Below are 15,564 nucleotides of genomic sequence, written 5' to 3'. Positions count from 1 at the left end.
GCTGCAACCGGGATGGCAAAATTGGTCTCGTTCTAGGGCTATTCAGAGTTCATAGAGCGTGCCTCCCTAAGTCGAGTGCCCCAACATATTAGGGCTTAGGCAGCCCAGTGCTTTGCATGCACATTTACACTTGCTCGTTCTTGAAGTAACTTCTGTGACCTTTCTGATTTGGGATGAGCTGCACTGATGAGAATGGCTGGGGTAGGAACCTGGGTTTCCTAGAGCCCGGAACCTTTATTCTCTGCCCGTCGTAGGTTCCGGGAGCGAAGGTCCGTAGGGACCGGAAGTGGAGGCGGTTGGTGGGGTTGGCGGGGCTTGGGGACGCAGCATAGGCGGCGGTTTGCGAGCTGCGGGTTGACGGAGAGTAGTGACCGGCGTCCTCCTATCTGGTCCTGTCGAGGTTAGCCGAGGCTCTATAGTGCGCGGCGGCAGCGAAGCTAACGTCGTGCTTGCGGGACGCCCGAGGCTGGGCCCATGGCCTCCTGCGCGAGCATCGACATCGAGGACGCCACGCAGCACCTGCGGGACATTCTCAAGCTGGACCGGCCCACAGGGGGTGAGAGGGGAGATGGGATGCAGGATGTGGGCTCTTGATAAGGAGACCGACGGGCAACGTGGGTCTGAAGGAGACCCCTGAGACCTCTTTGGATCTTCCCGGGTCGTCAGGGAGGACAGGAGTCAGAATCGTAGATCCCAGACCGTACACAGAGAATGGCGCAGACCCCTGGGTGCTACCCCTCCCTATCTCGTGCCAGACCATTCTACCTCCTTCCTTCAGTATCTCGGCTAATGCTGCAGCAACACCTCTGAATCCACCTGGTCCTTCTGGTTTCTTGGTCCTAAAGACTAGTGCTCTTGCAACTGGCCCAGCGCCCTTACCCTTTTGCCAATGGTTCCAAGGCCTGGTGAGAACTCTGTATCTAGTTCTAGACCTAGAGTTAAGCGTTATGCTGAAGAGCGTCTTGTCCATCCCTCTGAAATGCAGACCCCACTTGCTCAAACTGATTTTCTGGAGAAAGGTGTCTAGCCTAATTCTGTTTTCTTTCAAATCACGGAGTGCTTGGATCTGATTGGATTAGGTCCTAAACATCTGCAAACCCACTGTGTTGTATTTATTCATATTCATATTTTACTTGGGCTTCTAATGATACCTTAGGACTACTCTTGGCAGGAAAGAACCCTGAAGACAGCTAACAGGATTATAAGATAATTTTGTCATTGTAAAAGAGGGTTGTTTTGGTACTTTGATAGAAATTGGGGAGGGCAGGTTGGGGAGGGAGGTGCAGATGTAGAGTGGAGGTCTGAGAGAGGAGACTAGGCTAGGTCTTATAACATGGACAGGAGCTTGGGTGTCAGGAAAGGCACTCAGGCACCTATGTAAAGGCATATATTCAGAAAAGGAAATAGCATGTGTGAAAGCAGATGCACATATCTCTGGAAAGGTGTATTGCTTGAAGAACTAACTGGTGACAGTGGTATGAGTGCACAGTGGCTCAGTCTGGCTGGGGTTAGCTAACCCATACACTGAGACAGTCCATCTGCTGTCTGAAACCACTGGGCCCTTTGCCCTGCACCTGGAAAATATGTTTCCTTTACTTATGAGTTGGGTTTGTGTTTCTCATAATCATTGTTGACTGAGAAGCTTATACTCTACTGGGATTTGGTAGAGCCTGGCATGGCTAACTGTGTACAGTTTGGGCCTGCTGTTTGCTTATTTTTGTGGTAGGCTACTTGGAAGGGAAAGTAGTCAGCTCATTACTTAGCTACTGCTAAGGTGTCACCAATCCTAGTGAAGTGGCCTAGAGTAGCTTTTTTCATTACTCCTTTATTTATTTATTTGAGGGGCATAGATAGAGAATGGTCATGTCTGGGCCTTCAGCTACTGCAAACAAATTCCATATGCTTGCACCACCTTGTGCATCTGGCTTATGTGGGTCCTGGGTAATCTAACCTGGGTCCTTTGGCTTTGCAGGCACATGCCTTCACTGCTATGCCATCCCTCCAGCCCTGGAGTTTTTTTTTTTTTTTTTTTTGTTTTGTTTTTTTGTTTTTCTTTTCTTTTCTTTCTAGTATTGAGGATTGAACCCAGAGCCTTAACGCATGATAGGCAAGCACTCTGCCACTGTGCTGTCACTCTAGACCATCAGACGGTCTTTGGTGGTTTGTACCCCTCCCCTCATGTTCATCCTTGGTCCTGGCATGTACTCACATTTATCAAATGATAATTCGATATTAACAAAGGGCCCTCTCTCCCATGAACATGATGTGCTTAGTTGAGTGCTCCTAGAGCACCTCGTGATCTGGAGGGAAGTTCTGAGGAGGAGAGGCTAGTGGTAGATGGAGCAAATTTGTCGGGGTGTCCCTTTCTGTCCCCAGGTCCCAGTACAGAGAGCCAGAGGCCATCCAGTGCCTACAATGGGGACCTCAATGGACTCCTGGTACCAGACCCCCTCAGCTCAGGTGATGGTGCCTCAACAAGCAAACCTGGTGTACGGACCATGCCACCCATTAACCTGCAGGAGAAGCAAGTCATGTGAGTGTCTGGGAAATAGAAGTGACAGTGATGCTTCTGTTTTAGATAAAGACATGAGATCAGGGTGAGAAGGGTTAGTAGCCTGTGCTGCTGCTTTTCTGGATAATCTGGGGCAGACCACTTAACCACATTGGGCTTACACTAAGATGAGCATGAAGGACAAGCTAACAACTTGGCCTGGGTGCCTAGTATGAAATGGAATTGACTTAATTTTCCAGAAAGGAAGTGAACAGGGGGAATTATGTGTGGGATTAGTGGACTAAAGAGAACTGGGAATATGGGAATGGCCATCTTTACCAGATGACCACATCCTCCTAATGCTTCATTGAGCCTTCCCCCCCCCCCCCAAGGTAGGGTCTCACTCTAGCCCAGGCTGACCTGGAATTCACTATGTCATCTCAGGGTGGCCTTAAATTCATGGCAATCCTCCTATTTCTGCCTCCAAAATGCTGGGATTAAAGGTGTGTGCCACCACGCCCAGCTTATTATTTCTTTCTTTTTTTTTTTTTAAAGATATTTAATCTATTTATTGGAGTGAGAGACAGAGAATGGGCACACCAGGGCCTCCAGATGTATGTGTGCTGTCTTGTGCATCTGGCTTATATGGGTACTAGGGAATTGGATCTGGGTCCTTAGGCTTTTCAGGCAAGTGCTGTAACCATTGAGCCATCTCTCCAGCCCTCACTGAGCCTTTTTTGTGAAAAAAGAGACAAGCTTTGTGCATCTTCCCTCCAGTTGCCTCTCTGGAGATGACAGCTCTACTTGCATTGGGATTTTGGCCAAGGAGGTGGAAATTGTGGCCAGTAGTGATTCTAGCATTTCAAGCAAGGCACGGGGGAGCAACAAGGTGGGTACCAGGATTCTGTGGAATGCATAGTGTATGGGAGCATACTTACCCTCTCCCTTCACTCGCATGCATGGTGGCCAGTGCCTATAAGAACCACCTTGACAAATAATGTGCCTTATTTTTAGAAAGCCAGTGTTGGCTCCCAGACCTGTGTGGAAATCTGGTTTGGGAGATTTCAGTGGGTGCTTGGCTTGTATGTGTGGCCTCTCCTATCCCTAGGATTGTTACGTATTACCTAGACCTTGGGGAAGTTATTACATCCCTTAGCTTCTTCAACTTTCCTCACTTTGAGTTCTCAGGTGAAAATCCAGCCTGTCGCCAAGTATGACTGGGAACAGAAATACTACTATGGCAACCTGATTGCTGTGTCTAACTCCTTCTTGGCCTACGCCATTCGGGGTAAGGACAGGGAAGAGGAGGAAGTGTTCTGCTAGAAGCCCCAGAGGTGCATGCTTAGTGTCAGGCTACTCAGCCCACTCACACTGTAGGGATACAATAGAAAGCTTGTCCAGGCTTCTCTAGTGTCTCCCAGAACTTGGGGAATTGGGCCAGAAACCAAATTTGAGACTGATGATAGCAGTGAGGCAGGTGGAAGGGCAGGGCTCCTTTGCTGCTGCCTGGACCTGGGTGCTTGCTAATGACCCCCACTCTCCCCATTCCAGCTGCCAACAATGGCTCGGCAATGGTACGTGTGATCAGTGTCAGCACTTCAGAGCGGACTCTGCTTAAGGGCTTCACAGGCAGTGTGGCTGATCTGGCCTTTGCACACCTCAACTCTCCACAACTGGCCTGCCTGGATGAAGCAGGCAACCTTTTTGTGTGGCGCTTGGCTCTAATTAAGGGCAAAATTCAGTATCCATTCCTAGGCATGGGGACTGAAGAAGGGTGGGTGGAGCTGGAGCTGTCAGACACATCATTTTCATCCACCTGTCTAGCCCTTAACACTCTACTTAGAGAAGAGATCTTAGTCCACATCCGGCAGCCTGAAGGCACGCCCCTGAACCACTTCCGGAGGATCATCTGGTGCCCCTTCATCCCTGAGGAGAGTGAAGACTGCTGTGAGGAGAGCAGCCCAACGGTGGCCCTGTTGCATGAAGACCGGGTGAGGGGACTGAGTGATGACAGAGGCAACAGAGCTGCCATGTTGCACACACAAGCTGAATATTCACCTCCCTGTAACTCTAGGCTGAGGTGTGGGACCTGGACATGCTCCGCTCCAGCCATAGCACCTGGCCTGTGGATGTCAGCCAAATCAAGCAGGGCTTCATAGTGGTAAAAGGCCATAGCACGGTAGGCCTACAACTGATTGCCTCTCTGGTCTCCCTTCTTCATATGCCTTTCATCTATTCCCTGTATCTATGCTACCCAGGTGGCTTTATCAGTACTCTGCCAATACCAGTGGGGCCCTTGAGCATACATTGTACCTCACCTTTACAGTTTTCTTCTTTTTCTTTTTTTTTTTTTTGAGGTAGGGTCTCAATGTAGTGCAGGCTGACCTGGAATTCGCTGCGTAGTCCTCTCAGACTGGCCTCAAACTGACAGCGATCCTCCTAACCTGGCTTCCTAAGTGCTGGGATTAAAGGTGTGCACCACCACGCCCAGCTACAGTTTACTTTTAACTTAGCTTTGCAGGCAAGTCTGGATTTCTTTGTAGCACTCTCCATTTATTTACTTATTATGTTTTTTGAGGTAGGGTGTTGCTGTAGCCCAGGCTCCCCCTATTTATTTAGTCTCACAGCTATGGGAGTTCACTGGAGGTTAGTCCAATTCACTTCTATCTTCATTTGGGAAAAGGTCATTCCCACCTTTGATCAGGAGGTAAACCAGAGCTCTTTGGGTTCTTCCCAGTGCCTTAGTGAAGGTGCCCTTTCCCCTGATGGGACTGTCCTGGCTACTGCAAGCCATGATGGCTTTGTCAAGTTCTGGCAAATCTACATTGAAGGTCAAGATGAACCAAGGTAAGGCAAGGCCTAAAGAAACAGGATCATATCTCTGTGCTGTACCCAAAATGGTGACCAGATCATTCATTAAGGCCCCCCCATTTGCCTGCATACAGGTGTCTGCATGAATGGAAGCCTCATGATGGGCGACCCCTCTCCTGCCTCCTGTTCTGTGACAACCATAAGAAACAAGATCCTGAGTGAGTGAGTGGGCAAGCAAAGAGTGGGCTCTTAGCTGGATGTCCTAGGTAACCTTGTTGTTTTGTAGGGTCCCTTTCTGGAGGTTCCTCATTACTGGTGCTGACCAGAATCAGGAGCTGAAGATGTGGTGCACAGTGTCCTGGACCTGCCTGCAGACCATTCGGTGAGTAGAGCTGTGAGACTGATTGAGAGTGGAAGGGTAGATATGGCTTCTTTGAAATCTCATTCTTACTCAGTCTGTTTGGCTCCTAGCTTCTCTCCAGATATATTCAGCTCAGGGAGTGTGCCCCCCAGCCTCAAGGTTTGCTTGGACCTCTCAGCAGAGTATCTGATTCTTAGTGATGTACAACGGAAGGTAGGTTGCCACAGGAGTACACTGAGGAGAACTGGTGTTGCTGGGAAAAGCAGGGTTGTATGAAATCACCACAGTCCTCATAGCCTCTGAGCTCAGCTAGGGATGGCATCCTCATGCAGGTCCTCTACGTGATGGAGCTGCTGCAGAACCAGGAGGAGGGCCGTGCTTGCTTCAGTTCCATCTCAGAATTCTTACTCACCCACCCAGTGCTGAGCTTTGGAGTCCAGGTTGTGAGTCGCTGCCGGCTGCGGCATACTGAGGTGCTGCCTGCTGAGGAAGAGAATGACAGCCTGGGGGCTGGTGAGCTGCCCCAGGCTGAGGTCTATATGTTGGTATGTGGAGGGTTCCAAGGCACAGTGTAAGCCAGGGGTTTAATGATCCACACTGTCCTTTCAGAGAGTACTCACGGAGCTGGTGCCATGGAATCTGCAGCTGGAGTGCTCATCAAGCTCTTCTGTGTGCATACTAAGTGAGTGTGTCAGGGAGGCCCACTCTTACTCTGCCTGTGTCCCTGCATATCTCACTGGCCTTGGCTCCTTTGAGCATTCTGATCGGTCCATTCTTTCCCTGTAGGGCACTGCAGGATGTGCAGATCCGCTTCCAGCCACAGCTGAACCCTGATGTGGTTGCTCCACTCCCCACCCACCCTACCCATGAAGACTTTGGTGAGTAAGGGGTTGAGAGGAAAGCCGATTATACTGATGGGTGTCTGAGCTCTTACTGAAATGGCTGCTTTCCTTACAGCATTTGGAGAGTCTCGACCAGAATTGGGCTCTGAAGGCTTGGGGTCAGCTGCTCATGGCTCCCAACCTGACCTCCGACGCATTGTGGAACTGCCTGCCCCCGCTGACTTTCTCAGCCTGAGCAGTGAGACCAAACCTAAGTTGATGACACCTGATGCATTCATGACACCCACTGCTTCCCTGCAGCAGGTACCCCCTCAGGGTAGAGGGACTTGTGAATGTTTCACTCACAGGACACAGTCCTCATTTTCTGGATCTCCCCAGATCACTGCATCTCCTAGCAATAGCAGCAGCAGCAGCAGTAGCAGCAGCAGCAGCAGCAGCAGTAGCTCTCTGACAGCTGTGTCTGCTGTGAGCAGCGCTTCAGCCATGGACCCCTCCTTGCCCAGGTAAAGCTAAGGTCAGAGCTGGTTGATGGCAGAGTCTAATGTCACATTGTTTGTGACAAGCTATGGCTGCTAATACATCTACCTCCCTGACTCTAGGCCACCTGAAGAGCTGACCTTGAGCCCTAAGTTACAGTTGGATGGCAGTCTGGCAATAAACAACAACAGCAACCTGCAGACAAGCCCGCGCAACCTCCTGCCTGGATTGCTCCCAGGTCCAGCTGACAAATTAACTCCCAAGGGGCCTGGGCAGGTATGTGTATATGAATGTGAAGTGCTGGGTAGCTGGTGGAGGCAGCAGAGAAGATTGGCAACATCTTATGCCACTTACTTTTTCTGCTGACTGCTTTGCCTTAGGTGCTCCTTACTTCCTCCAGAGATTATGGGAGCTTTCATGTGCCCTACAGGGCTTCTTCTCAGCCTCCTTTTCCACCTCCTCTTCTGAGCTGTGGCCTGTGTTTTTTTTTTTTTAATTGTTTTTCTTTTCTGATGTAGGGTCTCACTCTAGCCCAGGCAGACCTGGAATTTACTATGTACCCTCAGTGATCTTCCTACCTCTGCCACCAGATCCAGCTCCTTATTTTGTGTTTGTTTGTTTTTATTTATTTTTGTTTGTTTGTTTGTTTCCTTCAAGGTAGAGTCTTGCTCTAGCTCAGACTGACCTGGAATTCTCAGGTCCTTGTTTTGTTTTTGAGGTAGGGTTTCACTCTAGCACAGGCTGACCTTGAACTCACTTTGTAGTTCCTGGCTGGCCTTGAACTCACAATTGTATCCTTCTGCCTCTGCCTCTCCAGTGCTGGGATTAAAGGTGTGTGCCACCATGCCCAGCTTGTGGCCCTGTTTTTTTGTTGTTTTTTTTTTAAGGTAGTCTTACTCTAGCTCAGGCTGACCTGGAATTCACTATGTAGTCTCAGGGTGGTCTTGAACTCATGGCAATCCATGTACCTCTGCCACCTGAGTGCTGGGATTAAAGACGTGCACCACCACCCCTGGCCCTGTGGCCTTTTTTTTTTAAAATTCAATTTAATTTTTAAAAATTTATTTATTTGACAGAGAAAGTGAAAAGAGAGAGAATGAATGAATGGGTGCACCAGGGCCTCCAGCCATTGCAAATGAACTCCAGATACATGCGCCCCCTTGTGCATCTGGCTAATGTGGGTCCTGGGGAATTGAACCTGGGTTCTTTGGCTTTGCAGGGAAATGTCTTAACTGCTAAGCCATCCCTTCTGCCCCAATGGCCCTGTTTTTGAGCTGTGTCTCCCTTCCCTGTTAGACTGTCTCTGATCACTACTGACATCAATGCATCATTTCTGTGTCTCTCCCACCCATCTTCTGGCACTTAAGCTTTAATCTTTGGCCCATCTCAGGTATCTACTGCTGCATCTGCACTGTCCTTAGAGCTGCAGGAAGTGGAACCCCTGGGACTTCCCCAGGCCTCCCCTAGTCGGACACGTTCCCCTGATGTGATCTCTTCAGCTTCCACTGCCTTGTCCCAGGATATCCCTGAAATTGCATCTGAAGCCCTGTCCCGTGGTTTTGGCTCCTCTGCTTCTGAAGGCCTTGAGCCAGACAGTATGGCTTCAGCTGCCTCAGCACTACACCTGCTGTCTCCACGGCCTCGGCCAGGGCCTGAGCTTGGGCCTCAGCTTGGCCTAGATGGAGGCCCTGGGGATGGAGATCGGCATAGTACCCCTTCTCTACTGGAAGCAGCCTTGACCCAGGAGGCTGCAACCCCTGACAGTCAGGTCTGGCCTACAGCACCTGACATTACTCGTGAGACCTGTAGTACCCTGGCAGAGAGGTAAGAACCTTTGGAGGGGGGAAATGTGCTTGTGGGAGAGGCCTCAGAATTAACCTACTGAGTTGATCTGTCCCCTTAGCCCCAGGAATGGCCTCCAGGAAAAGCACAAAAGCCTGGCTTTCCACCGACCACCTTATCACCTGCTGCAGCAACATGACAGCCAGGATGCCAGTGCTGAGCAGAGGCAAGCACCACCTTAAACTATACTGTTCCTTTCACAAAGGAGAACCAGCAAGTAAGCAGGCCCTTACTCCTTCCTCTCCTCCTACAGTGACCATGATGATGAGGTGGCCAGCCTTGCCTCTGCCTCAGGAGGTTTTGGCACCAAAATTTCTACTCCACGGCTACCTGCCAAGGACTGGAAGGCCAAGGGATCCCCTCGGACTTCACCCAAGCTCAAGAGAAAAAGCAAGAAGGATGACGGGTAGGGAAGGTTCTGAGGCCAGGGATAGGGGTGGTCTTGAACCTGCTTGACATGGACTGATGTGCTTCTTGCCTATGGCAGGAATTCAGCAGTGGGGTCCCAGCTCACAGAGCAGCAGGTAGTGAATGAGCACCTTTCTCCCCATGGGACCCTCTCTGTGGAAGTGGGAGGGTCTTTGGGCCATTCCCTGGTCTGGAGGGTAGAGATAGGTGGAACTGGCATTGTATGAGTTGTCAGTGCTACTGGCAGGTGGCAGAGCCCCCTGAGGACTGGCCAGCACTAATTTGGCAGCAACAAAGAGAGCTGGCAGAACTGCGGCACAGCCAAGAAGAGCTACTACAGCGGCTGTGTACCCAGCTTGAAGGCCTGCAGAACACTGTCACAGGCCATGTAGAACGTGCCCTGGAGACCCGGCATGAACAGGAACGTATCCTTAAGGGTGGTGGTATGGTATGACAGGGACAAGGGCAGCATTCTTGGCTTGGGAGTAGGTATGGAATTTGCTCCAGGCATGTTCCTTAGCTGTAACACAGAGCGGCGGCTGGAGCGGGCACTGGCTGAGGGGCAGCAGCGGGGTGGGCAACTGCAGGAGCAGCTGACGCAGCAGCTGTCCCAGGCACTGTCTTCAGCTGTGGCTGGGCGGCTGGAGCGCAGCATAAGGGATGAGATCAAGAAGACGGTTCCCCCATGTGAGTTTTGCAGGGGAACTTCTTTTTGAGTTGGCCAGGTGGAAGTAGGGATCCCTTCAAGCTTCCTCTCTTGGTTCTACCTCTCTTCTTCCCTGTGCCATAGGTGTCTCCAGAAGTCTAGAGCCTGTGGCAGGCCAGCTTAGCAACTCCGTGGCTACCAAGCTCACAGCTGTGGAGGGCAGCATGAAAGAGAATATTTCTAAACTTCTCAAGTCTAAGGTGCTATAGGATCCAAGATTGGGGAAGGGATGGCTGGGCAAGCTCGATTTGGCTCAGACTTTCAACTTGGCTCCTCCTTATACCCCAGAACTTGACAGATGCCATTGCTCGAGCAGCTGCAGACACATTACAAGGGCCAATGCAGGCTGCCTACCGTGAAGCCTTCCAGAGTGTGGTACTGCCAGCCTTTGAGAAGAGTTGCCAGGCTATGTTCCAGCAGATTAATGATAGTTTTCGGCTGGGCACACAAGAATGTAAGTCGGGTCACATGACCCAAGGTAGTAGGTGGACTGCTACTTTCCCACTATTAAAAAAAAAAATTATGGGGGGAGGGGCTGGAGAAATGGCTTAATGGTTAAGGCTCATGCCTGAGAAGCCTAAGGACCCATGTTCAATCCTCCAGGTCCCATGTAAACCAGATGCACATGATGGCACACATATCTGGAGTTCATTTGCAGTGGCTAGAGGCCTTGGTGTGCCCATTCATTCTCTCTCTCCCCCTTTCTCTTTCTGTCTCTTAATAAGTAAATAAATATTTTTTCTGTGGTGGGAGATTTTATTACCAAGATGTTTATGCCACCTTTCTTTCCCTCAATCATTTTGAGGGACTATTTGATTCTCTTCCCTGATGGCTTTAGTCTTTCTTTACTATATCATAATAAAGCTGCATTTTATTCTAATAAATAAATAAATAAATAATTTTTATTTAAGCTGGGCATAGTGCCGCATGCCTTTAATCCCAGTACTCAGGAGGCAGAGGTAGGAGGATCGCCGCAAGTTCAAGGCCACCCTGAGACTACATAGTGAATTCCAGGTCAGCCTGAGCTAGAGTGAGACCCTACCTTAAAAAAATACACATATATATATATTTAAGACAAAGGGCAGGGGGAAGAATGGGTACACCTGGGCCTCTAGCCATTGCAAATGAACTTCAGATACATGCACCACCTTGTACATCTGGCTTACATGGGACCTGGAACATTAAACTTAGGTCCTTAGGCTTCACAAGCAAACACCTTAACTAGTAAGCCATCTCTCCATCCGTCTTTCCTACCATTTTTTTTTTTATGGTTCCTGGTGCTCATCCTTTAGACTTACAGCAGCTAGAGAGCCACATGAAGAACCGGAAGGCACGTGAACAAGAGGCCAGGGAGCCTGTGCTGGCCCAGCTTCGGGGTCTGGTCAGTACACTGCAGAGTGCCACTGAGCAGATGGCAGCCACAGTGTCCAGCAGTGTTCGGGCTGAGGTGCAACATCAGCTACATGTTGCTGTGGGCAGGTGTGTGGGCAGGGCTCTGGGAGGGGTAAGTTTAGGAAGGGTCAGACTCCACTTCCTATCCACCTTATCTGCTTACTTCCTATTGTAGCTTGCAGGAGTCAATTTTAGCACAAGTACAACGCATTGTTAAAGGTGAAGTAAGTGTGGCACTCAAGGAACAACAGGCCACTGTCACCAATAGCATCATGCAGGCCATGCGCTCAGCTGCTGGTACACCTGTTCCCTCTGCCCACCTTGACTGCCAGGCCCAGCAAGCCCATATCCTGCAATTACTACAGCAGGGCCACCTCAATCAAGCCTTTCAGCAGGTATGACGATATTTAGCCCTACTAAGGGTCAGCTGTCTCCTGACAAGGTCCGTACACCATATAATGCACTCTCTCGTTAGGCTCTAGGCTATCTGGTATTGGTTCTGGTCCTCTATTTATTTTATTTTTATTTATTTATTTGAGAATGACAGAGTGAGAGAAGGAGGGGGGAGAGACTGAGAATGGGTGTGCCAGGGCTTCTAGTCATGGCAAATGAACTTCAGACGCATGCGCACTCTTGTGCTTCTGGCTAACATGGGTCATGGGGAATTGAGCCTCAAACTGGGGTCCTTAGGCTACACAAGCAAGTGTTTAACCGCTAAGCCATCTCTCTAGCCCCCTCTTTGGTTTTTAAACTATTGCCACTGTTGCTTTCTCTTTCTATATCCCTTCTTAACCCGTCTTGCCTCAAAACTGCCTGTGTCTTTATTTGAGAGAGGAGACAGACAGTGTGCCAAGGCCTCCTACCATGGCAAATGAACTCCAGATGCATGTGCCATTTTATGTATCTGGCTTCATATGGGTACTGGGGAATTGAACCCAGACCACAAGTTTTGTACCAAGCACTTTTAACTGCTAAGCCATTTCTCTAGCCCTCACAACTACCTTTCTCAGAAAAAAAAAAAAAATTCTGATTTGATTTTCTAGAGTAACAATACAGCCCTATTCTTCTGAGTCCCTTTAGCATTCCTTCTGTAGACCTTGTCCAACTCTGGTCTTCTGCCCGCAAGCTACATTTCAGACAAGCAGGTATTCCATCCTGGTATCAGGTATAATGCTGCTACCTTGTTCTTGTTCTGCTTTCAGGCACTGACAGCTGCTGATCTCAACCTGGTGCTGTATGTGTGTGAAACTGTGGACCCAGCCCAGGTTTTTGGGCAGCCACCATGTCCACTCTCCCAGCCTGTGCTCCTCTCTCTCATCCAACAGCTGGCATCTGACCTTGGCACTAGAAGTGATCTCAAGCTCAGGTAAGTGGAACAGTTAGGGACTGGACCAGAATATGTACTGGGGTTGGAGACAGAGAGGGAGCATTTCAAAGCAGAAACCCACTCATGCCTGAGTCCCTAATTTTCTCCATTCATTTCCTCCACCCTCTCCTATTTGAGGCTCAGAGGCTTTCTTTACCATCAGTTGCTCTGGGTTTCATTGCCACCAGGGGGCACTCCTGTCTGCTAGCACCCTACTGTAGCCTGTGCTTTTTTTCCTCTATCCCCAGCTACTTGGAAGAGGCTGTGATGCATCTGGACCACAGTGACCCCATCACCCGAGACCACATGGGCTCTGTCATGGCTCAGGTGCGCCAGAAGCTCTTCCAGTTTCTGCAGGCTGAGCCACATAACTCACTTGGCAAAGCAGCCAGGCGTCTTAGCCTAATGCTGCATGGCCTTGTGACCCCCAGCCTCCCTTAATAGCTAAACCCATCTTACACAGTGGTGTGGTGGCACTGAAGGCCAGCAAGCAGGAAGGCTTAGGCCAAGACAGGGTCATGTCTGCTGTTTGTCTGATCAGGCCTCCAAACTCTGGTATTTTAGAGGTTGGGGGCAAAGCACACTGATGGTGGTCTACAGATTGTGGTAGCCAGCAGGGTTAGGCTAGGCCCAGGGCAGGTATTGTGTTTTCTTGGGTCTTGCCATGCCTGAAGCATGACCCCAGGATCGTGACACCACTTGAGTTGAATTTTCCATGTTCCTTTTTACCTCCAATTTGGATCTTTTTGTTTTTGAAAAACATTGAGAAATTCAATTAAAAGCTTTTGGAATAAAATGAAGTATGTGTGTGATTTTGATGTGTCTTTGATATGTCTAACTTCTTCTGTGGGGAAATCTAAGTCAACCCACCCTGAGGGCCCCCCAGCACCCACTTCAACTGCCTACTCTGATCTTGCTTGTCCAAATCCACCAAGGCTCCTAGAGTCAGCTCAGCATCAGCCTGTGCCTCTCAGGGTGGTGATTCTGCTCTCAGTAGCCCTTCCTTGCTCCTCTGCCAATCCGAGAACTGAAGGCGGGCCACCAGCTGGATCCAGGCCCCGCCCCCGGCTCCCATCCAATGGTAATCTCTTCCTCTGGGGGCTGGGCTAACAGGCAGGGCTCCAAGCTGCTAGCACAGGCACTAGGCTCACAGCCAGGGAGGATGTGTTGCTGCTGCTGCTGTCAATGGTGCCGCCGCTGTCAGCGGCTGTCCTGTTCCCTGAAGCTGTTGCTGTTGCTGCCACTTGGTGAGTGCGGCAGTCTGAGCACAGGCTGCAACCCCTCTCAGTTGGCCAAGCTGAGTATAGGACGTGGAAGCTGAGGGCCAGGGTAACAGTGGTGAGGGCTCCAGAAAAAAAGTGTCAGGCGTCAGGATGAAAGTGTGGTGCAAACAGTCTAGTTAGGAAAAGACTTAGAAATTCCACAACCCTTTAAAGGGAGCCTGTGGCCTCTAGCAGAACTCAAAGGGTCATAGATCCTGGAGCTCCTCTGAGGGTCTGGGCTTGATCCCCAACCCTTTGCTTGGCTTAATCTGAGACACTTGTCTTTAGGGAGGAGGTGGGAATGCCATGCAGCTTACAGGCTACAGAAGGACTGCCCTCTGCCTATGACCCCATATCTTGAGACCCCACCCTCAGTACTCCACCGTTGACCTAGGGTCCCAGGAGCTCAGGAGGAGCCCACTCCTGAGACACAGTGTCTCCTTCGTGTTCCTACATCCCATACGACCCAGTAAATGCCAATCCAGGCCCTGTGGAAAGGATTTAAGATGAGTGATCCCCAGACATGCCCTTCAGTTCCCTGGGGCACCCCTTTCTCACTGAGTCATGTCCCCAGAGCACTCCCAGGTAAACAAGACCCGGGTGGATGGATCCAGGCTTATTCTATCAACCATTGTCCATTCCCACTCCACCCCTAGTCCTTGGACCTCCCTTTGCTGTGGCATCAGAGGGCCCACACCGCTGTGACACCATATACCAGGGCTTTGCCGAGTGTCTCATCCGCTTGGGAGATGGAATGGGCCGTGGAGGCGAGCTGGAGACAGTCTGCAGGTACTAGCTTGTCAGAGGCAGTGGGTAGGTGGGAGGCATGGCTAATCCATACCACCGTAGGGGGCTACACCTATACCTTCCCAGTCCAAACACCTCCTTGCTCTCCCTAACTCCCGCAATCCCATTCCTTTAACAGGTCCTGGAATGACTTCCATGCCTGTGCCTCTCAGGTCCTGTCAGGCTGCCCTGAGGAGGCTGCTGCTGTGTGGGAGTCACTGCAGCAAGAATCTCGCCGGGCCCCTCACCCAAATAACTTGCATGCTTTGTGTGGCGCTCCTGTGAGCATCAGGGATTCTGGTGCTGGCCCAGAAACCAACCAGGAGACATTGCGGGCAATGGCACCTGAACCCACTCCAGCCTCTGTACCCCCATTATTCGCTGCTGCTCTGGCAATTGCCTACCTCCTGGGACCTCTGGCCTAACCAGTCACACCACCAGCTAGCAGTGCCTGGGCCTCCAGTGCTGGAGCTCATGGGGGCTCTGCAGAGTGTACATGGTTTTCATTAAAGGTATTTATATTTGCATTAAAGCTCCTTCCTTCTCCTCCTTCCCTGAAAGCCTGCTTGGCTGGGGCAGAGGCCCCCATAAGCTGATCTTCAGGATGAGATGGGCGGGCAGGGGCCACAAGGGACTCAGTCAGTCTTACAAACACATTCATTTCCCAGTGGCAGCACTAAGCTTTCCATTACACTGCAGGTCCCGAGAGATCACGTCCTAGGAGCTCAGGCAGAGACCCAAGATCTACCGGAATGCACAGCACTTCTCTGCCTTCCTAGCCTGGGGGGACTAGCTGGGGTCCAAGGGTGGTAGTTCTCAG

At 50.5% G+C, this 15,564-nt stretch overlaps 2 protein-coding genes across 4 annotated transcripts; both read left to right on the top strand.

Annotated features, from left to right (window-relative positions):
* Positions 1–312: 312 nt before the first annotated feature.
* Edc4 (enhancer of mRNA decapping 4) lies at positions 313–13,508 on the top strand. 3 transcript variants are annotated; one of them, XM_045157220.1, is made up of 29 exons: positions 313–556; positions 2,377–2,533; positions 3,269–3,380; positions 3,680–3,779; positions 4,043–4,232; positions 4,335–4,482; positions 4,566–4,670; positions 5,229–5,338; positions 5,437–5,520; positions 5,589–5,684; positions 5,774–5,876; positions 5,996–6,176; positions 6,273–6,345; positions 6,450–6,541; positions 6,621–6,808; positions 6,884–7,008; positions 7,105–7,258; positions 8,373–8,806; positions 8,886–8,990; positions 9,078–9,230; positions 9,312–9,348; positions 9,522–9,657; positions 9,764–9,919; positions 10,023–10,138; positions 10,227–10,392; positions 11,231–11,417; positions 11,506–11,725; positions 12,533–12,696; positions 12,945–13,508. In XM_045157220.1, exons 1-29 carry the CDS (start codon positions 475–477, stop codon positions 13,135–13,137), a joined length of 4,167 nt encoding a protein of 1,388 aa, XP_045013155.1. In that variant the 5' UTR covers positions 313–474; the 3' UTR covers positions 13,138–13,508. The 3 variants fall into 3 exon arrangements, with proteins under 3 accessions (XP_045013155.1, XP_004661737.1, XP_045013161.1); XM_004661680.2 differs by having other exon boundaries at positions 314–556; positions 9,480–9,657; XM_045157226.1 differs by having other exon boundaries at positions 314–556; positions 3,673–3,779; positions 9,480–9,657.
* A 203-nt stretch (positions 13,509–13,711) lies between these two features.
* Nrn1l (neuritin 1 like) lies at positions 13,712–15,220 on the top strand. Its single transcript, XM_004661679.2, has 3 exons — positions 13,712–13,943; positions 14,615–14,747; positions 14,884–15,220. The coding sequence occupies exons 1-3, from the start codon at positions 13,775–13,777 to the stop codon at positions 15,167–15,169; spliced, it is 588 nt and encodes a 195-aa protein (XP_004661736.2). The 5' UTR covers positions 13,712–13,774; the 3' UTR covers positions 15,170–15,220.
* Positions 15,221–15,564: the final 344 nt, after the last annotated feature.

The sequence above is a fragment of the Jaculus jaculus genome, chromosome 1 (genome assembly GCF_020740685.1).
Source record: "Jaculus jaculus isolate mJacJac1 chromosome 1, mJacJac1.mat.Y.cur, whole genome shotgun sequence".
NCBI classification, from domain to species: domain Eukaryota; kingdom Metazoa; phylum Chordata; class Mammalia; order Rodentia; family Dipodidae; genus Jaculus; species Jaculus jaculus.
Note: the sequence above shows the minus strand (reverse complement) of the source record. Positions and strands in the feature narration are given on the sequence as shown.

Bases quoted from the DNA above. Each gene is read 5' to 3' on its own strand.
- Edc4 (XM_004661680.2), top strand. From the start codon at position 475: ATGGCCTCCTGCGCGAGCATCGACATCGAGGACGCCACGCAGCACCTG. The intron at 7,009-7,104 runs GTAAAGCTAAGG...CCCTGACTCTAG, and splicing joins ATGGACCCCTCCTTGCCCAG to GCCACCTGAAGAGCTGACCT. The intron at 9,658-9,763 runs GTATCCTTAAGG...GCTGTAACACAG, and splicing joins GACCCGGCATGAACAGGAAC to AGCGGCGGCTGGAGCGGGCA.
- Nrn1l (XM_004661679.2), top strand. From the start codon at position 13,775: ATGGTAATCTCTTCCTCTGGGGGCTGGGCTAACAGGCAGGGCTCCAAG. The intron at 13,944-14,614 runs GTGAGTGCGGCA...CTCCACCCCTAG, and splicing joins GTTGCTGTTGCTGCCACTTG to TCCTTGGACCTCCCTTTGCT. The intron at 14,748-14,883 runs GTACTAGCTTGT...TTCCTTTAACAG, and splicing joins GAGCTGGAGACAGTCTGCAG to GTCCTGGAATGACTTCCATG.